General features: G+C 59.4%; 11 protein-coding genes across 11 annotated transcripts; 6 read left to right on the top strand and 5 right to left on the bottom strand.

Moving 5' to 3' along the window:
- Positions 1–116: 116 nt before the first annotated feature.
- D7B24_004250 (uncharacterized protein) lies at positions 117–2071 on the top strand (the record flags this gene model as incomplete). Its single annotated transcript, XM_028638422.1, has 2 exons — positions 117–804; positions 869–2071. Coding segments are annotated over 2 exons (1891 nt in total), but the record flags the coding sequence as incomplete, so codon positions are not given.
- A 503-nt stretch (positions 2072–2574) lies between these two features.
- On the top strand, positions 2575–4268 carry D7B24_004249 (uncharacterized protein; the record flags this gene model as incomplete). Its single annotated transcript, XM_028638421.1, has 5 exons — positions 2575–2581; positions 2639–2709; positions 2771–3018; positions 3132–3981; positions 4038–4268. The coding sequence occupies 5 exons, from the start codon at positions 2575–2577 to the stop codon at positions 4266–4268; spliced, it is 1407 nt and encodes a 468-aa protein (XP_028490315.1).
- Positions 4269–4609: 341 nt separating this feature from the next.
- On the top strand, positions 4610–6076 carry D7B24_004248 (uncharacterized protein; the record flags this gene model as incomplete). The annotated part of the gene is made up of 1 exon (XM_028638420.1): positions 4610–6076. The coding sequence occupies one exon, from the start codon at positions 4610–4612 to the stop codon at positions 6074–6076; it is 1467 nt and encodes a 488-aa protein (XP_028490314.1).
- Positions 6077–6360: 284 nt separating this feature from the next.
- On the bottom strand, positions 6361–7896 carry D7B24_004247 (uncharacterized protein; the record flags this gene model as incomplete). The annotated part of the gene is made up of 1 exon (XM_028638419.1): positions 6361–7896. The coding sequence occupies one exon, from the start codon at positions 7894–7896 to the stop codon at positions 6361–6363; it is 1536 nt and encodes a 511-aa protein (XP_028490313.1).
- A 577-nt stretch (positions 7897–8473) lies between these two features.
- Positions 8474–9016, bottom strand: D7B24_004246 (uncharacterized protein; the record flags this gene model as incomplete). The annotated part of the gene is made up of 3 exons (XM_028638418.1): positions 8474–8668; positions 8845–8923; positions 8976–9016. The coding sequence occupies 3 exons, from the start codon at positions 9014–9016 to the stop codon at positions 8474–8476; spliced, it is 315 nt and encodes a 104-aa protein (XP_028490312.1).
- Positions 9017–11544: 2528 nt separating this feature from the next.
- SOD2_2 (Superoxide dismutase [Mn], mitochondrial) lies at positions 11545–12327 on the bottom strand (the record flags this gene model as incomplete). Its single annotated transcript, XM_028638417.1, has 3 exons — positions 11545–11667; positions 11721–12176; positions 12289–12327. 3 exons carry the CDS (start codon positions 12325–12327, stop codon positions 11545–11547), a joined length of 618 nt encoding a protein of 205 aa, XP_028490311.1.
- Positions 12328–13258: 931 nt separating this feature from the next.
- On the top strand, positions 13259–13784 carry D7B24_004244 (uncharacterized protein; the record flags this gene model as incomplete). The annotated part of the gene is made up of 2 exons (XM_028638416.1): positions 13259–13476; positions 13526–13784. 2 exons carry the CDS (start codon positions 13259–13261, stop codon positions 13782–13784), a joined length of 477 nt encoding a protein of 158 aa, XP_028490310.1.
- A 1556-nt stretch (positions 13785–15340) lies between these two features.
- D7B24_004243 (uncharacterized protein) lies at positions 15341–16165 on the top strand (the record flags this gene model as incomplete). Its single annotated transcript, XM_028638415.1, has 1 exon — positions 15341–16165. One exon carries the CDS (start codon positions 15341–15343, stop codon positions 16163–16165), a length of 825 nt encoding a protein of 274 aa, XP_028490309.1.
- A 351-nt stretch (positions 16166–16516) lies between these two features.
- On the bottom strand, positions 16517–17858 carry FTR1 (high-affinity iron permease; the record flags this gene model as incomplete). The annotated part of the gene is made up of 4 exons (XM_028638414.1): positions 16517–16577; positions 16654–16901; positions 16993–17771; positions 17834–17858. The coding sequence occupies 4 exons, from the start codon at positions 17856–17858 to the stop codon at positions 16517–16519; spliced, it is 1113 nt and encodes a 370-aa protein (XP_028490308.1).
- Positions 17859–18717: 859 nt separating this feature from the next.
- D7B24_004241 (uncharacterized protein) lies at positions 18718–20652 on the top strand (the record flags this gene model as incomplete). The annotated part of the gene is made up of 3 exons (XM_028638413.1): positions 18718–19071; positions 19145–19860; positions 19941–20652. 3 exons carry the CDS (start codon positions 18718–18720, stop codon positions 20650–20652), a joined length of 1782 nt encoding a protein of 593 aa, XP_028490307.1.
- A 666-nt stretch (positions 20653–21318) lies between these two features.
- On the bottom strand, positions 21319–22157 carry D7B24_004240 (uncharacterized protein; the record flags this gene model as incomplete). The annotated part of the gene is made up of 3 exons (XM_028638412.1): positions 21319–21592; positions 21682–21896; positions 21954–22157. The coding sequence occupies 3 exons, from the start codon at positions 22155–22157 to the stop codon at positions 21319–21321; spliced, it is 693 nt and encodes a 230-aa protein (XP_028490306.1).
- Positions 22158–24016: the final 1859 nt, after the last annotated feature.

Here is a 24016-nt window from a genome sequence, read left to right as displayed (position 1 = left end):
CAACGTCAACCCCCTCCCCCGCCCGTTCCCGTTCCCGACCGGTCCCCCCCCCCCCCCCCCCCGTCCGTCCCCAAGCCCCTGGCTCAAAGGCCCCTCCCCCGGCTGACCCCGTTCAGGTACATAGACGATCTCATCGAGGAAAACAAGCGGCTCAAGGGCCTGCTCGATGACACGACGAACCCCAATGCCAGCTCACTCTCGGCGCTTTCGGTCAGCACGGCCCCGTCGCCACGCCGGGACCTGGACGTGCTTGACAGCCCCGATGTGGCGCGCAACAACACGAGCAACATCATGCTCGAGGTTCGGCCCTGGTTCGTCCCATCGACCGACCAGCAGACCCCCATTCTCATCGGCGAGGTGCCGGATGCCTCGTTTTCGACTCGCTTTCGGCAGGCCATCTCGGCGCCGCATGAGCAGCCGTATAAGCACATTCCTCGGACGGCCTTCGCCACCGACGAGCGCATTGCTTGCCTGACCGAGTCTGAATGCGCGTGGCCGAGTCCTTCGCGCGCACGGTTTCTCGTTGAGGTCGCCCTGCGCTACGTGAGCCGATGTTACCACATTGTGCGACGCAGTGTGGTAATGGATGCACTCGAGCACAGCATCCACAATCCGGCCTGGGGTGAGTCGCTCATTCGGTGTAAGCTCTGGGGTCTGTTCGCCATTGGCGAGTTGTATTCGGCGCGATCGATTGCGCCGGGCAAAGACTTTCCTGGGTTGCCGTACTTTGCGAAAGCGAGCCGCATGTTGAGTGTTCTGAGCGAGCGACCGACGATTGATGCGATTGAGATTATCCATCTCCTGGTGCGTGTCCCTGCTGCCGTGATGCCATTCGAGGCCGTGACGTCGTGACGCTAATAGGGCCAAGTCGTTCTACTCCCTCGCCCTCAACAGGCGATACACCTCCTACATCCTGGCGGGCATGGCCGTGCGCATGGCGGTCCTCATCGGGCTGCACCTCAACATCCCGGCCGCGCAACTACCGGATGCCGCGGTCCGTGAGCACCGCAACCGGCTCTGGGCGACGACTTGCATTTTCGATCGCATGTGGGCTTCCAAGCTGGGCCAGCCGGCAGCTATTGGCGACCGCGACATCATGGTCGATCCTCCCTCGAACGCCAGCGTCGACGCTGCTGTCGCTGGCGACTTTGGTGACTGCGCGTATTACATTGCCAGCTCGCGTCTCGCCAGCATCACCAGCACCATGGTTCGGTGCATCTACAACACGCGGGATCAGAGCACCACGCTCTCGAGCCGCGTGCAGCAGACGCTCAAGGACCTTCGTGAGTGGGTGCAAGAGCTGCCAAGCCACCTTCATCTCGATGCGGCGCCGCACAGCGAGGCCGCGTACAAGCCAACGCCTCTTCATCTGTCGTTCAACCAGTCGGCGATCCTGGCGACGAGGCCCATCCTACTGCATGTACTGAAGACGCACGCTGCCGCATGGCCGGCGCCGGCTGGCGCGATGCCCGTGCCGGCGTCGGCCATGACGATCGTGGCTGCTTGCGTACGATGCGCTCGCCACTCTCTGCATCTGTTGACAGAGTGCTGGATCGACGGCTCGTTCGCGACGTTTGACTACTTCTACACTTCGTATCTCTTCTCGGCGTTGACAGTGCTCGCCGTGTCGAGCCTTCTCGACGGGCCCGACGCTGCCGCCGATCGAGAGCAGTTCGATTCGGCGTCTGGGTTGCTGGCGCAGCTTGCGGATGGTGGCAACTTTGCAGCGAAAGAGGACATGAAGCACGTGGATGCCATGAAGGCGGCTGTCACGGCGGCTGCATCGAAGAAGAGAGGCGTCGTGGGCCTCGAGGCCACAACGGGCCTCGGTGATTTCGCCGGCGTCATGTCGCCCGCGGCGTGGGCGTCCTCGACGACGACGGCGGTCCAGGGTATGGCGACGGCCGGCATGGCACTGACGGAGCCCTCACTGCAGGAGCTGCTGGCCGAGCCGTTCCTCGACATGCAGTTCATTGACGCGTCGGTGTATGACGATTATTCGCAGGGGCTCTACTGGCCCGACTTTAGCACCGAGAACTGGACGCCGGAGACCTGGGTTCCCGGCAGTTGACTGGCCGTTGAGGGTATGGCTGCATGAGTGCGCGAGAATGGGGTTATGGTCGGCTGCATGGGTGAGCGGCAATAGAGGCATGGTCGGCTGCATGAGTGCGCGAGAATAGGGGCATGGTAACGTGGCGTCGGAGGTGCTGTGTGTGTGTGTGTTGGTGCTCCACTCGTGATGATGGAGGCTTCGAGAGGCTTCCGATGGAATGTCTGTTTCTGTTCATGAATTTCAGCGTTTCTTTGAGAAACATGATGATTTTTTGCTGTCATTGTTCTGGTCCTGGGCCACAAAGATCATGGGAAGGAGGAGTGGTTGGTATGTAGGTAACCGTGTTTGTGCTTCTATACAACTATGCCATACATCAATTGTCATGTAACCAGATCATGCAAATGTCGGTGTCGACCCCGCGATGCCCCGCCATCGACCACCGTGTACGGCATTCGGCATTCGTGCTTCGAGCCTTTTGTCCATCTCGAGCTTCCTGCGTCATCACGAGCCAAATCCTCAAGATGCCCAGTACGTTCGTTCTTCGGCCACATAGCTCATCGAGTCACCCCTAACAGCACTGCCAAGTCTCCTACAGCACCGGCGAGAAGCGGTCTTTCGGCTGGGTCACCGCGCGCGAGCGCTGGCCTGTCATCATTGTGCGCCATGAACCCCCCATCCCACGATGGCCCCTGTCGCCTTGCTGATGTGCGGCCTTAGACGCAAGCCATCGACGACCTCTACCGTTCCGTCTCCGACAGCGAAGAAGGCGAGAAGAAGACCGAGGGCAAGGCAGTCACCGAGAAGATCGCCCGCCTGAAGTATGAGGTTCAGCACGACCGTCCTCTGACGCCGATTGACGACGACGGCCAGCCCGACGTCAAGCTCTACAACGATGAGCTCGCCAGTCTCGGCGAGCCCACCTGGCTGAATACGCCTTGGCTCTTCTGCGAGTGCTATCTCTTCCGGTGCGTTTTTTTTTTTTTTTTTCCCCTTCATCTTCCTTACTTTCTTTTGACTTCATATGACTTGCTGCCGGACCACGACCCGAGGGCAACGTTGACAGGTGCCTTCGCAACAGTCGCATCAGCACCTACTTTAAGCTCTCGACGCACTGGAAGAACTACGATGTCTTTGCCCGCCAGAAGATCAACACATTCCGATCGTCCCGCCCCGCTGTCCTCGAGCTCGCCGCCCGCTTCAAGGAGCTCGTGCAGCAGCTCGAAGCCAACGGCAGCGCCACCCAAGACGAGGCGGCCGAGAAGCTCCTCTTCGCCGAGATGTGCGAGATCTGCCTCTGGGGCAACGCCACCGACCTCTCGCTGCTGACGAGCCTGACGTACGAGGATATTCAGAAGCTGCAGGGCAGCGAGGCGCGCAAGGCGTCGGAGAAGAACATTCTCGCCAACGACCTGCCGGCCGCGTACGCCGTGCTGATGAAGGCCGTGGTCGAGGGCAAGACGGAGCGCCGCGTCGACATTGTGCTCGACAACGCAGGCTTTGAGCTCTACGTCGACCTCATCCTCGCGGGCTACCTCTTGTCGGCGGGCCTCGCGACGCACATTGTGCTGCACCCCAAGTCGATCCCGTGGTTCGTCTCGGACGTGCTGCCGGGCGACTTTGCGGCGCTCCTCGGGGCCATTGCCAGCCCGAAGCGCTTCTACGAGACGCCGTCGGCGGAGGAGGAGCTGCAGGGCAAGACGCCCGAGCCGCTGCGCGACGCGGACCAGGAGAGCCTCGCGTTCCTGTTCGGCGCGCTGACCAAGTACCACGCCGAGGGCCAGCTGCTGCTGCGGCCGAACCGCTTCTGGACGCACGCGGGCAGCTTCTGGCGGCTGCCGGAGGAGGCGCCCGAGCTCTACGAGGACCTCAAGGGCAGCGAGCTTGTCGTTTTCAAGGGCGACCTGAACTACCGCAAGCTGACCGGCGACGTACGTACCCGGCGCGTGCATCCGTTCTTCACGATCGTGGTTGCTAACGATGACAGGCCGACTGGGACCCGACGACACCCTTCCCTGAAGCGATCAAGACGCTCGGCCCCGGCTCGGGTCTCAATGTGCTGGCGCTCCGCACGTGCAAGGCCGACGTTGTCGTCGGACTGCCGGCGGGCAAGGACGAGGAGCTGCGGGCGCTGGAGGGCGGAGGCGGCGACTCGGGGGCGCGCAAGTGGGCGTGGAATGGCAAGTGGGCTGTCGTTTCGTTCTCGCAGGGCAAATGATGGGCATGCTGTCCTGGATGTGTGTGTGTGTTCGGTTGCCTGGGATCCATGACCTGCTTCATAGAGTATAGAGACGTTTCTGGAGGCGCGCATTGGGAGAGGATCGTGATCGCTCACGATGATTGACCGCTCAAGATGATTGATCGCTCACGATGATTCATAGCGGGTCCCATCGAGTGCCGCGCCACATGCCGGCATCTTTGATCTTCAATCCTCATCGGCGTGGCCTGCGATGTATCTGCTCAAGTTCCATATAAGAGGACATTACATACAAGGGGACACATCACAGAATCGTGACGATACTCTTCTTCGGCCATCAACACCCTCTGAGGCACACCAAAATGGCCCTTCACCAGCCCGTCCGCGTATTTCCCTCAACACCAGGTCCTCCAACCACGACGGCCCTGTCCATCCTGGACAACACAGTGGCTCGGTTCTCTCCAACGGGCGCCATCTGGGTCTTCGACGCCTATCCCCCTCTCGCTCGCGAGGCCTTCCTCTCTCAGCTTCAGGCCTCCTTCGCAAAAGCACTCTCCTCATTCCCTCACTTTGCCGGCCAACTGCACTGGGACACGTCAACCCAGCGCTTCAACCGCGCAGCCGTCACCTACGGCTCTCCCTCCGACCCAGGCGTCGAATACACCGTCGTCGCCTCCTCCACAAACATCTCCATCCCCAAGGCCACCATCTGGGAGGGCACGTTTCCGCAAGACGCCCTCCTCGCCTCGCAGACGCCCCTCGCGCTGCACGACCTCACCACAGCCGACGGCCTGCCCGCCATGATCGTCCAGATCACCCTGCTGCCCCGGGGCTACGCCGTCGCCGTCAAGCTGGCGCACCCGCTCGCCGACGCGCACACGCTGCTCCAGTTCATGCGCCACTGGTCCGCCGCCCACGCCGCCCGCCCGCCGCCCACCACGCCCGTCTTCGCCCCGCGCCGTCTCGACGCCCACGCCATCCACGCCGCCGGCCGTCCGACGCGCGAGAGGGACGCCGCGCTGACGGCCCAGGCGCGCGCGCTGCCGCTGCACAGGTTCGACTGGTGGGCCACCACCGCGCCCGCCTACCCGGCCTTCCTCGCGTCGACGACGGCCAACTCGAAACCCACAGCCGCGAACCTCCCCGCAGCAGCAGCAGCGGTAGCAAAAGAAGAAATCCCGCGGACCGATCTGCAGATCCCACCCTGGCCGACGTGGGATCTCCTGCGCCCCGTCAAACACGCCGTCCTGCACTTCGCCGACGCCGCCCTCGGCGCGCTGCGCGTCGACGGCGCGTCGCGGCTCGATGCCCTGCTGGCGCACGTCTGGGCGCGCATCGTGCGCGCGCGCGGCCTCGTGGACGAAGACGTCTTTCTCAACCTGACGCTCGGCGTGCGGGCGAGGACGGCGCCGCCCCTGGGCGACGCCTTCGTCGGGTCGCCGCTCGTGCTGGCGCACGTGGGGCGTGCTGCGCGCGAGGTCGTCGCCGGGCCGGCGGCGGTGGCGGTGGCGATTCGCCGCTGTCTGCAGAGGTTTACGCCTGACGCCGTCGCGGCTGTGCTGCATGATGCCGAGGGGGAGGTCTCGCCGCAAAGGATCTGGCAGGCCTTCTTGGGGGAGAGGCACGTTCTCGTGACGTCTTGGCTGAGGACTGGCGTGTATGAGATTGAGTTGTTTGGGGCGAGGCCGGCGTGGGTTCACTCTGTCATGCCGAGGATGGACGGGTGTGTGCAGGTGATGGAGGGGAGGGATGGGGGCATGGATGTTTCGGTGTATCTGGAGGCGCAGGCGATGGACAGGTTGCTGGCCGATCGTGAGCTTGGAGTCTGAGGGGTGATGGGTTCAGTAACTTGATGAGATCAGCTGTCACGATGATCAAGTCAGACATCCGCGACCTCAATGGCCGTACGTGTGCACCAACCCGTCTATTCAATATCAACTCGAGAGCACCGAAGAATGGAAAATTAAATGAAATGTCAAGGGGCCGTGAAAACCCAAGCATCTCCTCCGCCGATTTGTACTCCAGCCGTGAGGTCTGATTACCCCGTCCCTCCCCAGTCACTCTTCCACCTCGTGTCGTGACTCCATTTGCGCAGGTCTTCATTTGCATTATCTTACGGGAAGAGCCCGAACATGCCTCTGCGCTCCTTCTCCTTGCGCTGCTGCTTCCATCCGGCGCGGCCACCGCTCGTCCAGCCAAAGTCATACCCTCCATAGTACGATGTCGGTCCGCTGGGCTCGCTGCTCTTGCTCGTCTCGGGCGCCGTCTTGGTGCTCGTCACAAGCGTGCTGGGCGGGACATCGGCACCGCTAGAGGGTGTGACCGGCAGCGCGTCGGAGATGGTAGACTCGCTTGAAGGGGTCGGCTCAGGATACACTGTGCTCGGCGTGGGAAGGTAGGACGGCTTCTCGCTGATGATCGAGGTCGTTGATGAGTCGCTGGGCACCGATGTCGACGACCCGGCTCCTGACGTACTTCCGCTGGGCAACAGAGAGGAGGTTGCTGTGCCGTTGCTTGGGAAGCTCTGAGAAGGGGTGACGGGGAGGTTTCCCGAGACGGTACTCTCCTCAGGAGGCGGGTAAGGAGGGAACGTCTCTGACTCGACCTTGGTCGAGCTCTGCGTTGGTGTGATGGGTAGATTGCTCGAAACCGTGCTCTCTCCAGAGGTGCTTTCTACGGATGGATACGAGGGGTACGCCTCCGTAGAAGACAGGCTTACCGAAGGCGTCACGGGAAGGTTCCCGGAAATCGTACTGTCAGCAGGAGGAGAATATGTCGGTGATGAGGGAACGTCCGATGAAGGCGTAATCGGCAAGTTGCCGGACACGGTACTCTCGTTGGGAGGGTAAGAATTGATCTCACTTGATTCGGGCGCGGATGACGTCTCAACGTCGGACGAGTGCGAGCGAGTAACGCATGGTGTCTTGGTCTTGCTTGCCGACGGTTCGGCTCCTGTCACCGTGGAGCTCTCTCTCGTGGTCGAAGTATCTGAGATGATGGGGAGAGTTTCGCTGATACCAGTCCCTGACGACCCGACGAAGCTGGTTTCCGAGGTGGTCCCAACATCAGACGTGACCGTGAAGCTATATAGGGACGAAGTTTCCGTGGTGCTCGACCCAAATACGGAGGTCTCCGAGATGATGGGAAGAGTTTCACTGATTCCGGTCCCGGATGTTGTAGTAGAGCTAACATCTAAAATGGTCGACGTGGGACCCGTGGTCGTGAAGTTTCCATAGGGAGATGAGCTCGTCACGCTGCTGGAAACAGAGGCAGAAGCACCCGAAGTGACCGGCATGGTATCGCTGACTCCCGTTCCAGAAGACTCGATGTAGCTGCTGCTGAGATAGCTGCTCGTGCCAGACGGTCGTGGCGACGAGGTGGGGTAGGATAAGTGCGATGAAAGCTCAATAGAGGTTGAGCCACTTGGGTTTGGCAGGGCGCTTGAAAATCCAGAAGAGGGGCTCGAGCTCGTGCCCGGCGGTGTGTAGGTATTGGTGCGTGTCACGGTCGTTTCAATCGTTGTGGTAGTCGTGAGCTCTGAGGACGAGCTTTCGAAACCAGTCGACGAGGAAATGACACTTGCGCTTGACACTGTAGCGGTCGAGTATCTGGTGGTACTGCTGTTGCCCCAGCTGCTAGAAGTTGTCATGCTTGAAGACACGCTTGATAAGCCAGAGGACGGCCCTGGTGGGTACGTGTAGACACTGCTCTCAATACTGGAAACATCGGATGTGACTGCGAGGGAAGATGTGTCAGTCGGCGCGGACGAGGATCCAGGCGGGTAAGTTGCACTGCCGCTGCTTGTCTCAACATTCGACGTGCCAGATGACAAAGGCAGCGTTGAGGAGACGCCCGTTCCTCCCGATGAAGTGCGTGTTGGATAGGTCCAAGTCGAATTGGTCCCGGCACTGCTCGACTGAGACGATAGAACAGGGAGCGTTGACGAGATTCCGCTCGCAGAAGAAGTACCAGAAAGTCCACTGCTGATGCCGCCAGAAGTTACGGCGCTGGACGAAGGCAGGCCAGAAGTAGGAAGGGACCCGGTCGCTGTGTCACTGCTGGTTGCGCTGCGAGAAGCAAAGGTGGACACGGAGCCGGTCACAGAAAAGGAGCTCGGGTAGATATAGCTTCTCGTGCTATTCGCAGAGAGTGTTGGCGAAGACGGTGTGCTATCGTACGACGAGGAAAGTGAGGAGCTGATACTCCCAGACGGAACAGTTGTCGAGTCACTGCTGAGAGCGCTCGTCGTCGTCGTGGAATTGGAAGGGACGGAAATGCTGATAGAGAGAAGAGTAGAAGAAACGGATCCACCCGAGCTGGTGATGCTGTATGGTAGGCTCGATGAAGGGCCAGAGGGCGACACAGTTGAGTTTGTGAATGTGCCCGATGTTGGGACGGAACTTGAGATGGCAGCAGAGGAGCTAATCTGACCAGACGTTTGGGTCGACGGGATGATGGGCAGCGTGGACTCGATCGTACTGGGCGTCTCGGTGACAGTGGCAGAAGATTCCACGCCCGAGGAAGCAGAGCTTGCCAAACATGGCGCACATGAACCAGCCGACTGAGTCACGGTCACAGTGGTGGTTGCACAACCTACAGCACGCGTAGTGACGGTGACAGTCGACGGCGGTTCGTGCTCATTGTAGGCCTGGGGGGATGCCCTGACTGCAACATTCCTAATCGCATGGTCAGCAAAAGGTCATTATGCAGATGGTCCGCGAAGCCTACCCGAGGCTGAACAATGCCAGATGAGCGAGGATATTCATCATGGTGATACGAGACCCGGGTGAAGAGATTCAAAGAGATGAACGAATGTGATGCCCAACCAAGGGCGGAGATGATGTTCCAGCTACTGTGTCTAGCCTTGAGAATCAAACCGTTGAAGCACAAGGCAGAACAGCATCGAAGCTGCTCGCTTTATATACCAGAAAATGGCCTTGACTCTGTTCCCCGAGACCCCGTATTTCAAGGCCTTTCACAGGCACGACAGAATGCTATGCAATCAGCTGTACCCGTCTGACCAGCGGCTTCCCATGGTCCATGCTGGCTCCCAAATTAGACAGCTTTTCGCTGCGGCCGCGTATTCACCTTGAGCAATGGCTTCAAATCTTGTCGGGACCACCCATGCAAGTGCCCGTGCTACCCGCCACCGACTTGGTTCAAGGTAAAGAGGCGGTGGCTGCTAGTGCATTGTGTCTTGCTTTCGACTGTTTGGAGATAACGTGATTCTCAATAGTGTGAACAGGGGCTGCCAGCCCCTGACTGCAATACGGCCATCGACAGACTGGAACTAAGGCGCACCATCTAGAATGGAGCAGCTGAGATTGTCGAGTTATTCTCTTCGTATACCTGTGGCGTAAGGGGTCAAGGTACGAATCTGAAGACGCTTAGAAATGACAGACGAAAGGAGCTGAGTTCCTCCGTACAGTAGCAAATTCGCGTAATAGGAACTTGTGGTGGACGGACCTCGAACGCCGATATGCTCGTCAAGAAGCAGGGCTCCGGTGGCCTAGTCTTCGCACTTTGAACTGTGTGCATGTGTATGCTGAGTACAAACGCTTGCTTTCCATTCTTGGTCATGCCTTACTCGGCAGCAGTCACTGGCTACAGCCTTTCGAAGGCCTCAATGACGCATCACCGGAGCCGAAGCTGAATTTGGGAGGTAGTGCATATGGAGGTGATTTTTTCACTTACTTACAGTGTCTTATTGCCAAGTGTACTCGGCTGAAGGCACAATCAACTTCAAGTCAATGTCCACTAAATCCAATCTCCGAAGGCTCAGGGGGCTCTTCTTACCCTGGTTCCCAATACGACTGGAGGAAACGTTTGCCGTAGATAGGATCAAGCTACAACTTACATCAACACAGACACATTCCTGCGCTAGTGCCCAAAGTACCGTGGCCTCCGGGTCTGTCGAACAGGCGAAAACCGGCATTGGCAGGTTCATGTTGTACAGCCTCGGGTACCTGCAGCAGCTGACCTGCGTGGAACCGACGATTGTCTGCTCGTTGCCCGGGGCTATCTGCGGACCGCCGGCTGAGCGAATATTCAGAGCAGTCGTAGCCACGAGGTCACCAACCTCCGCAGCCTAGCCGGGAAAGCCAACGTGGCTGCCCAGCAGTGCACAGCTTTCAAGAGTGGCCCCACCGCAACCCAGACATACTCTGTTTCTCTAGCTCGGCTCTGGAGTTACAAGATATGTGGACCAGAGCGTGGAGGCAGCGGTCAGGGAGCACAGGATCATGGTGATTAGCTTGAGCCAGACTGGCGGTGTTGAGAGGAAACAACCTTGCAATCATCTTGCATGCAGATCTGGGTGAATGGCGCCATGCGTACATCAGGCAGTGACAGGATACCGTGCATATATGGCACTTGACACAGCGTGCCAATGAATGCGCAATGCTGCTGCAGTGTACTCGTCAAGGGTCGTCAGGGACACGGGCCGGAGACCTGCTCCCCGTGGCGCCCGCCTTTTTGTCGTCGGGGTCGGGTCAGTTGAAGGTTGATGAATCCCACGTCAGCCTGCCCTCGTCGTTTGCGCATCAGGTCATTCGGTGGAGCCTTTTCGGGGATCTGATGCCGCCGTTCGGGTATTTTTGTTTGTAGGCAAAAGCCATTGGACGCCCCTGAACTTGGATCCAGTAGTGACCAGGAGGAGGGTTAGCAATGGCAAAGAGAAGGTCCGCAAAAGGGACGACGGGAGCATGCTGCCGTTGGTCAATGTTGGCCATGTGAATGGCCCGCCGCACGAGGTGCACGGCATCCTGGCGTCTAGAGTCAGCATTCGTGTGTCACGAACGCTATCGGGTGAGTTTGAGGCATAGTCGAGAGGATGGTGGCCCCAGCACGCACCCACGGCGTCACACGAAGCGGTGCTCTGCGAGGTCATGATGTGTGAAGCCTAAGGTTTTGTGGGCAGCCCTGGGCAGCAGGCGACCGTCGACGCTTCCACTGTCGGTGTGACGCTGTTGTGTCGCATGCCTCAAGAGACGCGTGCCTCAAGAGAAGAGGACGTGGGTGGTGCTGGCACTACACCAGCCCCGGTGGCGCCCAAGTCATTTCTTGCTGGCAATTTTATAGAACCAAGAATGGCATATCATGAGCAGTAGGATGAGCCGAAATATCTGATTCAGACTCTGTGACGGCTGAGTGTATGGTAGAGCAAGGCTAGCGAGCTGTTGGGGTTGGGCAGGGCCGAGACATGAGCCGGCCATATGCCCGGCAGGAGGCTGCGATCGTCACATGGGGAGTGCGGTGTTGGAGTATAGTAAGAAGGGTTCATGGTGAATTGAGTAGTCTAGAGGGCAGCCTTGAGAGCCTTGAAGGCGTCCTCGCGCGCTCCCGAGAAGCGAGATTCAGCTGTTTTCCAGTTGATGACATTCCAGATGTTCTCGACATAGGCAGCCTTGCCATTAAGATACTAGGGCGGCGCGTCAGGTGCTGGTGCATAGGACAGAACTCGAGGTGACGTACCTGCAGGTAGTATGCATGCTCCCACATGTCGACGCCGAAGATGGGGACGCCCTTGGTGACGGGGTCCTGGTCCTTCGTGGTGACGATGGCCAGGCGGTTCGTCTCGTCTTTGATGAGCCAGCCCCAGCCACTGCCGGTGATGCCGAGAAGAGCAGCGTTGAAAGCCGACTTGAACTGGTCGAGTCCGCCCCAGACTTTGGAGATCTCGGCGATGAGCTGCGGGGCCGAGTCGGTGCTGGCGTCGGGGCTCGACGCTGGCGAGAGGTTCTCCCAGAAGAGAGAGTGGTTGATGTGGCCACCGCCATGGAAGTTGAGAGCAGCAAGGACACCGGCGCGGGCATACAGGGGGTTCTGGTTGTATGTCTCAAGAGCCTTGTTCAGGTTGGTGACGTACGTCTGGTGGTGCTTGCTGTGATGCAGCTCCATGATCTGGGCCGAGATGTGTGGCTCGAGCGCCTGTAGACAGTCAGTACGAGGCAGCCGACAATGATGGCTGTTGGCTCTTTTCAAGCGTCACATGAGGCGGCCGGCCGGCAGGAAACCACGCCAGGGGAGGGGTTTGACGAACATCATAGGCGTACGGCAGAGGGGGAAGTGAGTATGCCATGGTGGATTGTGGCTGAATCGCACGTCGTGTCGACACTACAAGGGAGCAGAAACGGTTGGGACGGTATGACTTTCTTCAGGGCTCAAAGCTCTGTCGGGGAGAGACAGCAGGACAAGGAGAAGTGTTGATAGAGGGAAGAAGACAAGAAGGAGGGGGTTTCTGTCGAACAGACACAAGGTTGGCCCATGGCGGCGGGGTTTGAGCAGTTTAATCAAGGCAGCTGTCCTCTCCCAAAGCTCCTGCTTCAGTCAACGTGCCGAGAGGGCCGGCTGACGTGCTTGCCGCGGGTTGGAGCACGTTGCATTGCGCGACTGGATGCGCGACTGGGAAAGCGCGAGTCTCCGATGGGAACCCTGAGGGCCGCCCCTCGTCATGGGCTTACGGGACGATCCTCGACGGCGGGGTAAATGGTCGGCACTCTTTCATGACAGCTAGCTTATGCTGCAGATGCCATTCATGACATTTGCCATGATAGCCATTTGACGTCGAGATCAAGCCTGCGATGGTCGATGATCCGGCTGAAACTGGGATGCATTGTCGACTGACGAGGCATCAAGCGCGTGGTTGATACTTGCTCTAATCTTCTCAACAATGCCAGGCTATGATTCGTCGGCACCTGTCTTATGTCAGGTACCGCCCCCCCATCTATCGGCAGGGACGCGGTTTGCGCATGTTTTCGGTGTGTCGGCCCTTGGGAGCTTGGGCCACCCCGGTGTTCCATGTCTCGCCAGGGACCGAGCCATCAGGGTCGTCTTATATCGAGCTCCCACGCCGTTGATATGTAAAGCCGGTCTTCGTTCCAAAGGGCAGTCATCTTTGTTGCGCTGGAAATTTTTGTCTTTGATCGTTCTGTTCAATTTCATTTGCATTGCATCTCCCGCATTGGCCGACGCTCACCGAACCATCGTACCGAAGCACACCCTCACGAACCATGTGTGGCCCCGATACTTCCAACAGGCCCCGAGGCGGCGCTCTGGCCGTACTAAATCCGACCGACGGTCTGGTCAAGACGGAGGGCCAGAAAATGCGAGGCGATCTTTCTTTCCACACACCGGGCGACCCATGCAGCTCTACAGCGACGCATGCTCGTTGGACCTGGGGCGAGGGTCATGCATCGTCTGCATTGGGAGGGCTCACGTTCATCATCCAGTACGTACTTCATTGTGCCCCTCCTCAGTTTCGATCTGACCATCCACAGCAAATCGGGCGACATGACGAGACGAAGAGAAGACTGCGGGCTGTTCCACGAGTTCAACTTTGCCGACGGGGCCGTTGTGCAGGGGGGCGATGCTCTCGAGTTGGTGCTGAACCAGCCCATCTCACTGCAGGTCGGCGATGATGGGATCATTGGACGCCGAATCTCCGTCATGTCGGGGGCCGACAACGCGTGGCAGAATGCCGTTGCCGAGGGCATTGTAGGCTTCAACTTCGCCCAGCCCTTGTCGGCTTCCCTGTGACCGTTTTGCTACTTGAATGGCGTCGAATCCTTCCTGCAGGATGGCAGACCATGGCGTTGTATCGGCGAATCTTCAGGCATTGGGCTTTGGTTGGACAGTTGAGGTTGGGATATCGGGACCGGCGCATTGCAGGTCAGATCTATGGCGTTGGCATGTATTTTTGCTGGCCGTCAACAGCTTGGAGTGTACCCAAGCGTGCTCAATACCAAGGTATGGGCATTAGGGAGAATAAACGAGAACATGACATTGTGAGCAGTGGTCCTTCAGCCGGACCACAGCCACGCCTTTGCTGGTCGACGTGCGCCGATACTGGCCCCCATGCACGTACGTGGTTCCCTTTTTTATATACGCTTCTGAGGTGTCATGCCTGAGCACCGGCTTGGATCCCTCACTCGGTACGATCGGTAAGATCGGTAAGACTTCTTGTATGCATGCAACTGTTGACAGAATTTGAGCTATCAGGTACTATTAGATGTCTACAGCAACACAGGCGGACCTACAGACGACATGCACAAAACATGACGAAACGTATTCAGCCCCCGAGCTCTCATGAATGCAACGGGACTCAAGTGGTTGCCTCACCAAAGCAGGCTCATGCACCTCCTCGTCCGACAACTGCCGCCTCGATTGATGTGCTCCATGCGCCTTGACCTGTGTGAACAAATGATTTTGAGTCAATCAGGCAGCCGAGATGACGTTTCGCTCATGTTGAGCGGCCAACCCTTTTCAAGTCGTTCTTCTGCGTGTGGGTCACATCATGCTGGCCATCACCGTGAATTTTACGAAAACGAATGATTCGGATCCGTTGGAGGTCGGGAGTATCTCGTCACGCTCGTGGTGTTGCGGCGGGCCAACACGATACATTGTAGGGGTTCAACGTTTGACCAAACCACCATCCGCAGGGCGCTCGTTGGAGCAAAGGTTCGCGCAAGCGGTCGTACTGACGTCCGTCCTGAAAATCGCCCGCTAGGTTGGCTGTTGGGACGTGCATCAATCCCCCATTTGTCGGGACTCGTGGTTAGCGCATCGCGCCGCGGAGCGCACGACCACTATCTGCGCGATGTGATGCTACGAGTGCAGGATGCAACATGACAGTCGATTCCAGACGGACATGGCAGTAGGTGTACGACTAACGACATGTGGGGTCACTGATCATCACGACATCAGCAAAGTCCTCCAGAAACCATCACCATGGTACTCGTAGCCGAGTAATGACTTACGCTTGTCGACGAACCATCCAAAGAAGTCGATTGACCCTATCGCAACTCGACAAGGGCTCAGGTGATTAAGGTTTCCGAGCCACATGACGGCACGCTGATTCCGGGCGATCAGCAGGGCACGTTTTGGGCCAAGGTCAGCAACCCGCGGCAGCCCCCAAGCTGAACGCGAATGCGAGATACGGGCAGTCAGCCTTCATAAGGTTGAGACAATCTCACGCGCCAACGTCCTTTTCGTCTCCAACAGTCCCCCAAGGGCTTTCAAATGATGGCCTCGCGCAGAAGACAAGTTTCGTGAATACTCAAAAGAAAAAGGGGAAAGCACAGTCGACGAGAAGGATGCCGAGCGCATCGCATATTGCAACATGGGGCCTGCTCCCCATCACCCTGGGCGCAGTCTACCTCTACCTCCTCGAGCGACGGATCGCACGTGCGGCGACTCTGTCGAGCGGACGCCGCGCGCACCGCCCGTCAGCAGCAGCAGCAGCCTCATCGTCAGCAGCGGCGGAGACGCCACCACTGCCCCTCAGCCTGCCGCAGGACGTCGCATCCGACCCCTCCACCTGGGTCCTCGCCTACGAGCGCGCCGTGTCGAACCCCGTGCCCGCGCGGCGCGTGTCGCGACACCAGCGGCAGCCCAAGGCGCCGGACGCCCACTCGTCAGCAGGCAGAACAGAGGCGTCGCCGCTGCTGCGCGCCTACGCGAGAACGGTGCAGTCGGCGTTCAGCTGGACGCCGCAGGCGTTTGCCATTCGGGCGTCGATTCCCGAGCCGGCGATTCGGCGGAGCTTCGACGCGGCGTGGATCCAGAACCTGGCGTTCGACGAGGACGACCTCGTCAACGGCGTGTACAAGGTCACGTACCGTGGGCCCGGCCACGTGCCCGGCTCGGCGCGCATCGAGCTCGTCATTGAGGCGCCGCCTTCTTGGACGGGGCCGGAGGTACGGGGCATCATCGTCGCCGAGGTGCGGGGTGGGGCCGAGACCGAGGCCGAAGCCGAGGCCGCGCGGCAGGTCGTGTTTGTCAACGAGACGTGGCTTTGGCGGCGGGAGGGCGAAAAGGCGACGATGCTGGAGACGGCGGTGGGGAAGTGGTTTCACGGGCTGCTGGCGGGGTGGCTCGTCATGAGGGGGATTGCGGGGGTGACGACTGAAAAGGCTTGACATGAGCCGTTTTGAGCAGGTTTCTGCGTGGGCTGGGATTTCATGTTCAGGTGTGTACAGGACAGACAAGCAGTCTAATGCTCTCCTATGTATGCGGACCTAGCAGCCTTCTAGCTGGCGCCCTCCCGAGATTCATACCAGGCCTGTGGCCAATGGATCCCATGTGTTCTTTCATCCTCTCACCGTGCCAGCATGTTCGTGCTCTCACCTCGTTGGCATGTCCTTCCTGTCTTTTGGAAGGACTGCGCAACCGCACTCATGGCCGCTCCTCTCTGCATCTGTCCGAAACAATACCCGACGCCAAGAGGGGAGACCACTGTAGGTCTCGCTCCATCATGACGGACGAAGAGCTCACGGCCTCTTCGCCTTTCGCCCCAGTCCCCAGAGCAGCATCTCCAAATCGCCAGCAGATCTACTCACAGGCAACTAGTCTCACGACGCTGATTCTCTCTGATAAAAGAAGATGTGGCAGGGTAAAAGGAACCTACCTCGCACCACCCGCAAGAAGCGGCTCCCGGTCGGCCTCGGCCGGCGCAGCGCCGCGCTTGCCGGCGTCGGCCTTGTGGAAGGGCCAGCGCCCCTGTTCGCGGCAGGCCATGGCAGCGAAGCCCAGGGCGACGGCGATCCAGTACAGGTTGTACGAGACGACGGAGCCGACGGTGGCCGAGTTTTGCCAGCCGAGGACGGCGTTGAAGATGCCCCAGACGCCGCCGCCGTTGAGGTCGGGGTTGCAGCACTGCGTCATTAGTTGACGGCCTCCACAAGAAAGGGGGGCGGGGGGGAGGGGAAGACGAGGAGGAGGCTGGAGACGGGATAGAAGAACTCACGTTGACGTGCCAGACGCTGCGGCGAATGTCGTACGAACCCGGCCCCGAACCCAGCTCGGCGGCGTCACCGCCGACAATGAGGTTCCACTGGTGGGCCTCGAGGTGCCAGACGCCCTTGGAAAAGAGGCCGGCGGCGACGAGGTAGAGGAAGCACGTCGAGAAGACGAGGAAGTACTGGATGGGCGCCACGTTGGAGCCCTTGTAGATGATGAGGCCGACGACGGCGCCGACGAGCAGGCCGGAGAGGACAGACAGGGGGATGGCGGTGACGGGCAGGCCGATGCCGACGCCGGCGATGAAGAGGACGCCCTCGAAGCCCTCGCGCAGGACGGTGATGAAGGGCAGGATGAAGAGGGCGTACTTTTCGGAGAGGAAGCGGAAGCGGTCCATGAAGGTGCCGTGGCGGGCGTTGTCGTCGTTCGTGCTGCTGAGGGCCTTGCTCAGCTTCGCGTGCCACTTGTCCTGCAGCTTGGTGACGCGCAGCAGGACGGCGCCCATGAGGGTGATGACGAGGGAGGCGCCGAGGGAGAACAGGCCCTCCCAGATGTCCTCGGCGCCACCCATCTCGTCGGCGGCGAGGCCATAGACGCCACCGATGAGAACAGCACCGAGGAGGATGCAGACGAGGACGCCGACGGCGGTGCCGAGCCAGACCTGGCGCACCATGGTCGAGTAGAGGACGGCATCGCGTTGAGGGTCGAGGGTGCGCTTGATAAAGGCGAGAAGAACAGAGACGATGATGGCTGTTTCGAGCGACTCGCGAAAGGTGATGAAGAAGACTAGCGATGAATGAGCTTGGCTGGCCTGTGGAGATGTCACCAGTAGGAGGGGCACGACGCACTGGGAAGAGAGAAGAGGTCTTCCATGGTGAGGTTGGGTGGGCAGCACGCTGCGATGGACGGGCGACGGTGAGAGCTGGAGAGGACACAGTCGGTGCTACAAGGTGAGCAGCAACGTCCTTGTCCGTGAGTCTCTTTGCGTCGAGCTTGTCCTCGCCCTTGTCACACTGGTGGTTGGCTCGTGGTTCTGGTGGGTGGCGTGACTGACTTGGTGTGCAGTTTCTGCTCGGCGGCCGAGCTCGGAACGTATCGGATCTGATAAGAGAGACGAGTGGGGTACCGCGTACCTGCATCTGCATACGTGGCGGGATATATTCGCCTAAGGGGTTGTCCTCTCCTGTGTTCTGTGTGCAGCTTGGGCAACTTTCAACAGGTGGAAGTCGACTGCATGGCATATGATTCGGACATCTCGAAATCTCTTCTAACTTGCGAGGCCTCAACCCTTTTTCTTCTTCTCGATTCCAAGATATTTGCTCTCTTCTCTTGCTCAATCTTCTCAGAGATGCCTCGACGACGAGAGGAAAGACCTTTTAACTAGATAGCAGGCTTTGATGCATCGCATGCATCTGATAACCTTCAACACTCTCCACCCTAGCCTTGTCAGCGCCTTCCATTGGGCAGTCGCCACGCACATGGTGCCCGCTCAAATTCTGCACATGATGCGATGCAAGGCGACAAGACTCGGGATTCCGATCGACTCACTTCGCCCAGCGCCGACTCCGCTGCGCCCTCCATCTCGCAGCTCACAGGCATGCAGTAGACGGCTGTACAACGACCTTCACCCTGTGCATGGCCTGACTTGTGGCCCGTCTTGATCAGCCCCCCCCACCCGCCGTCCGCCGTCTCTGCCATCTACTCCTCAACACCACATCGGCACATCCTCACCATGGGCCTCTTCTGCCGCTCCGGCCTTACAGCTCTCGCCCTCGCCTTGTCTCTCGCAGGCCTCGCCCAGTCGGCCCTCATCGAGAAGGACTTCACGGTCGGATGGGTCACGGCAAACCCCGACGGCGCCTTCCACCGTCCCACCATCGGCGTCAACGGACAGTGGCCTCTGCCTGTCATCACGGCCAACGTTGGTGACAGGCTGCTGCTCAACGTCCACAACGAGCTTGGCAACGCGAGCACAAGTCTGCACTTTCACGGCTTCTTCCAGAATGGCACCAACTACATGGACGGCGCCGTCGGCGTGACCCAGTGTGCCATTCCCACCGGATCCTCCTTCACCTATGACATCAAGGTATGGATTGCCTGTCCCCTTTTCTTCTTCTTTTGTATCAAGGCTGCTGCGTCGTGCTGACCTGCCCTGTCAGTTTGACCAGCCTGGCACCTACTGGTACCACGCCCACAACGACGGCCAGTACCCCGAAGGCCTTCGCGGCCCTGTCGTCATCCATGACCCCAAGGGCCCCTACGAGGGCAAGTATGACGAAGAGCTCGTCATCTCCTTGTCTGACTGGTACCACCGGCCCGTCCGCTCTCTCATTCATGAGCTCATCAGCGTCGAGAACCCCACCGGCGCTGAGCCCGTTCCCCAGGCTGCTCTGTTGAACGACACGCAAAACCTGCACGTCGCCGTCAAGCCGTCGACGACCTATCTGCTGCGTCTCGTCAACATCGGCGCCTTTGCTGCGCACTACTTCTGGATCGAGGGCCACGAGATGCGCATCGTCGAGGTCGACGGCGTGTGGACTGAGGAGGCCGTCGCCGAGAGGCTGTACATCACGCCGGCCCAGCGCTACAGTGTCCTGCTGACGACCAAGGCGGATGCCGAGGCGAACTTTGCCATTGTCAGCGCCATGGACGAGGAGCTGTTCGACATCATCCCCGAGGACCAAAATTCCAACGTCACCGGCTGGCTGATCTACGATGACAAGAAGGCTCTGCCCAAGCCCACGCCTGTGGATGAGCTTGACTTCTTCGACGATTTTGCTCTGGTCCCTGTTGACCGTGAGCCGCTCCTCGGAACCCCCGATGTCTCCATCAGCTTTGACGTCAAGATGGACAACCTCCGTGACGGCGCCAACTAGTAAGCATTCATCCAAGTCTACTCTTCTCTTGGAGCCGTTCTCCCCCAGAAGCCGACGGACCCAGACTAACACAAATCAGCGCCTTCTTCAACGACCTCACCTACGTCGCCCCCAAGGTCCCCTCGCTCTACTCGGCCCTCACCGTCGGCGGCGCCAACGCCACGGACGCCCGGGTCTACGGCACCCACACCATCTCCCATGTGCTCCGCCACCACGACGTCGTCGAGCTCGTCCTCAACAACGGCGACGACGGAAAGCACCCCTTCCACCTGCACGGCCACAACTTCCAGGTCGTCCACCGCTCGGGCCCCGATGCCGGCGTCTACATCGACGACGAATCTCACGTCCCGCCCAAGGTCCCCATGCGCAGGGACACGGTCTACGCCGAACCCAACGGCAACTTTGTCATCCGCTTCCGCGCCGACAACCCCGGCGTCTGGCTCTTCCACTGCCACATCGAGTGGCACATGGACCAGGGCCTCGTCGCCACCATTGTCGAGGCCCCGCTGGCCCTGCAGGCCCAGGAGATCCCGGCCGACCACCTCGACGCGTGCCGCAAGGGGGGCGTCCCCACGGCTGGCAATGCCGCTGGCAACACGCGGGACGTGTTTGATCTGCGCGGCGAGAACAAGCCCGTGCCGAGGCTGCCAGAGGGCTTCACGGCCAAGGGGTATATTGCGCTCATCGCGAGCTGCGTGTCGGCGTTCATCGGTCTGGCTTCCATTGCGTGGTATGGCACCATTGGCATGGAGGAGAAGAAGGGCAAGGCTGTCGATGATGATGATGAGTGAGCATGTGCGTCACGCCCATGGACGATCTTCCCAGTATCAGGGACGATGCTGAAGACATTGGGGGAGATTTATGAAGTACACTGAGAACAACCCACGCCATTGAGCGTGCAGAGGGAACCGAGTTTCTTTGGACCATATTCAAGGTATCCGACCAGCTGATGAGACGAATATGTAGCTCCAAGTGCTGAGGCACCACAATGCTGAGCTTATCCGGCCAGAATATGGCTGATGAGTTGCGCAGCAGTAGATAAGGCGGGACGCTGGGTGGAACAGCACGAGTTGTGCCATTGAGCACGCATAGAATAGTCCATAACAGACATCACGACGGGTTTCTTGGCTCCTCCATACAATGACATATGAAGCATTTGGAACTACTGAGGCCACCTCACCAAAACGCCGTCACCAATTAGACTTCAGGTCGATGCATCGCTCTCGTTGTTTTCGCTACATAATATAGTCAAAGAAAGTAATGAAAACCATGTACTCAGTACATTCCAATGTGCAAAAAGCGCTCTCACAGTCCCACTCAGCAGGACTGCCTCCCGTCTCTCGACCCATCACCCGTCGGCCCCCCCTCCCAGTCCACCCAAGTGCAGCTGACCGCGTATTCAGCGCCCAGAGGTCGACCCAGGAGCGGCGAACCCCGGTCTCGTCCAGAGCCACCCCTCAAGCAGCGTTGACGCGGGCAATGAGGAAGGCGGGCGCCGGGCCCCTGGCGTCGCTGCCGTAGGTCAGGTGCGCGGCCGTGACGATGAGGGAGCCCGTGCAGACGAGGTCGCCGACGTTGCAGAAGACGCGGGTGCGCTCGGCCGGGTAGTTGATGATGCGGCCCCTGTTCTGCAGGTTCTTGGTGTAGCCGAAGAGGACGGTGCCGGCGACCTTGGCGCGGATCGTCGAGGAGATGTCGCGGATCGAGGCGGCGGCAAGGGCGGCGCCTTGGCTGTTTGCGTTTCCCTCGCGTCAGCTCCGTCTCCTTGTGCGTGTCCGGTAGTGGGCAGGGAAAATAGGGGGGCAGAACTCGGGGCGTACCTGTAGCCGCCGGCGATGATTTTCGCGCTGGGGCACTTGCTGTTGGCGAGCTCGAAGAGGCCCCTCATCTCGCGGATGGCGGCGCTGCTCGTGCCATCGGGCAGCGCGTTGTCGCCGAGGGTGGCGGCGTAGGCGCCGCCGACGCCCTGGATCCAGACGCCGGTGCTGCCGTACTCGCGTTCGAGGGCCGTGGCGATGGAGGGTCCCAGCGTTCCCTGGTCTTGTCAGTCCCCCTGCGAACATGCATTTGGCCCTTCATGGGCTCTGCCTACCAGGTTGCCGCTCTCGGTGGAACCGCGGGCGTAGATGAAGATGACGCCGGGGCACGTGCGGCCATTCTGGAGATCGTTCCGGGTGATGGCCTGGCGAGCTTCAAGGTGGCTGGCTCCAGCGGGCTGAAGCTCGAGCTCAGGGACGGCGGCCGGAAGGGCAGCGGCGAGGCCGGCGAGGAGAGCAGTGGCAGTGAAGAACTTCATGATGGCGGTTGATGTTCGGCGGCACGTTGCGTGTATAGCACCAGGTGGGAAGAAGCGAGGAATGAAGAGAAAGGGCAGAAGATGCTGGAGAATCGAGAGCTTGATGAGCCTGGTGAGAATTTCAACTTCATTCTGGAGCGACTTCAACTCCTATTTATCATTTACCAACTCGACGCAAGAGGTCAACCTAGCACACTCGAGCACTAGAGCCTGGCTCTTCGTCAGGGCGGAGGACGCAACCTGCTGAGCTATGGCACCAGTCATTCATCGCGCCGGCGCACCCCATAGCTCAGGACAAGAAAGCCGCTATCGTAGGCCAGTCCAAGCGTAGAGCCTCCTCCTACTCTACTTGGACCCGCGATGATGGAGCTCACCCGTTGTAGTCTGTCGATCGTTGTTTTCCCAAGCTCCAAACCGCCGCCGGCAGATCCCTGACTGTGGGGGCGAGCCAAGACCCCTGTCTTACCACAATGTTCCGACGGGCACATCCCACGACAGACGAAGCCTTGCCTAATTCGGCGCATCTTGCGGATGGCGTCCGCCGCGAGGCATCCCACAGAGGCATCCCACGCGTTGGACCGTTGCTTCTGATGATCAGTGGAGGCTCGCGCAGTGCGGGGGGACCTATGGCAGCGCGTCGAACCTTGCCCAGAGCCTCGGCTGTTTGCAACGTTCGTATGAGTAGGGCTCCTGGGAGGAAACGTCAAGCCGGGGTGTACCATTGCAATGGGTGTCGGCATGGGAGCCGCGATTGGTCAACGCGTTGCTTCTTGATTCTTTTCATACTGGCCAGGTTGGGGGAGATCAGGCCAGGCCGTGTTTCTGCACTCGCACATGTGCTGACGGCATGTCGTGGCGAGAGACACCGGATGGCATAGACTGTGCGTGAGACAAGCTACCTTGCTATTGCTCGTCCAGTCAACCCCTGGAAGTATTCTAGGCCTTTTTTGCCCTTTCTCTTTGTTGTGTGTCCACCCGGATGGTATAGCGGCCGTAACGCCTTGTTGCGGGACTTCGACGTAGTCACTAACTAGCTTCCGCTACCATGGAAGAGTCCGAGCGGACGCCGTTGCTCTTTGGCTCCACGAACAGCCCAATCGGCAGATGGACGGCGCCATTCCACTAGTCAGGCAACTCTGGCAGGGCAAGACATTTGGCGACGTTGCATCCAACGAATGGAAATCTTCAGGGCGAAGATCTTCGGCACTCGTGGTGCTTGCATGATGGAGGGGATGGAGGGCTAGAATCCGGGGTAAGCTGCCAGTAAGTGCGGAGTGCGTTGCGCTATGCAGACGGAATGCGAGGAAGCGAGCCTTTCCCCTCTCTGAAAGCATCGAAGCCGAGGCATCATGATGGCGATATTGCAAAGTCCTGGGGAAACCCCGCGCTGCACGACCCCAGACTTTTCCGTGTGACGCTGTGGCATATGCAGATCGATACCGGCACCCCGGTGGCGTTGTCATCCCCGAAGAAACAAGAACAAGGCTGGGCCAGTTTGGGCTGTCTTCAATGACGATGCCTAGGCCGCAAGACAGTCCTGCGCCCCTTTAATCTATCCGAGAGGTTTCGCATCACACGCCCAAGACTCGTGCTTGCAAGACCGCCCTGTCAATGGGCAGCGAAAAGAAACATTCTCCGCGATAGCACGAGTTTCAACAACAACGATTCGTCCAGATGCGAGCCTCGGTGCACACGCAAGGGGGAAAGCATCTGTCTCGATGAGAGGGGTAGCATGAGATGGTGCCACAGGTCGAGGGCAAAGAGCCTATCGTTTCCAGGCACAAGAGCTTGTTTTCGGAGGAGAGCAATAAGACTTGACTCGATCGAGAATCTTTTGCGACTTGAGGATTATCTGCAAG

The sequence above is a fragment of the Verticillium nonalfalfae genome, assembly GCF_003724135.2.
Source record: "Verticillium nonalfalfae strain VnAa140/NRRL 66861 chromosome Unknown scaffold_235, whole genome shotgun sequence".
NCBI lineage: Eukaryota > Fungi > Ascomycota > Sordariomycetes > Glomerellales > Plectosphaerellaceae > Verticillium > Verticillium nonalfalfae.
This window is presented reverse-complemented; position numbering and strand designations above follow the sequence as displayed.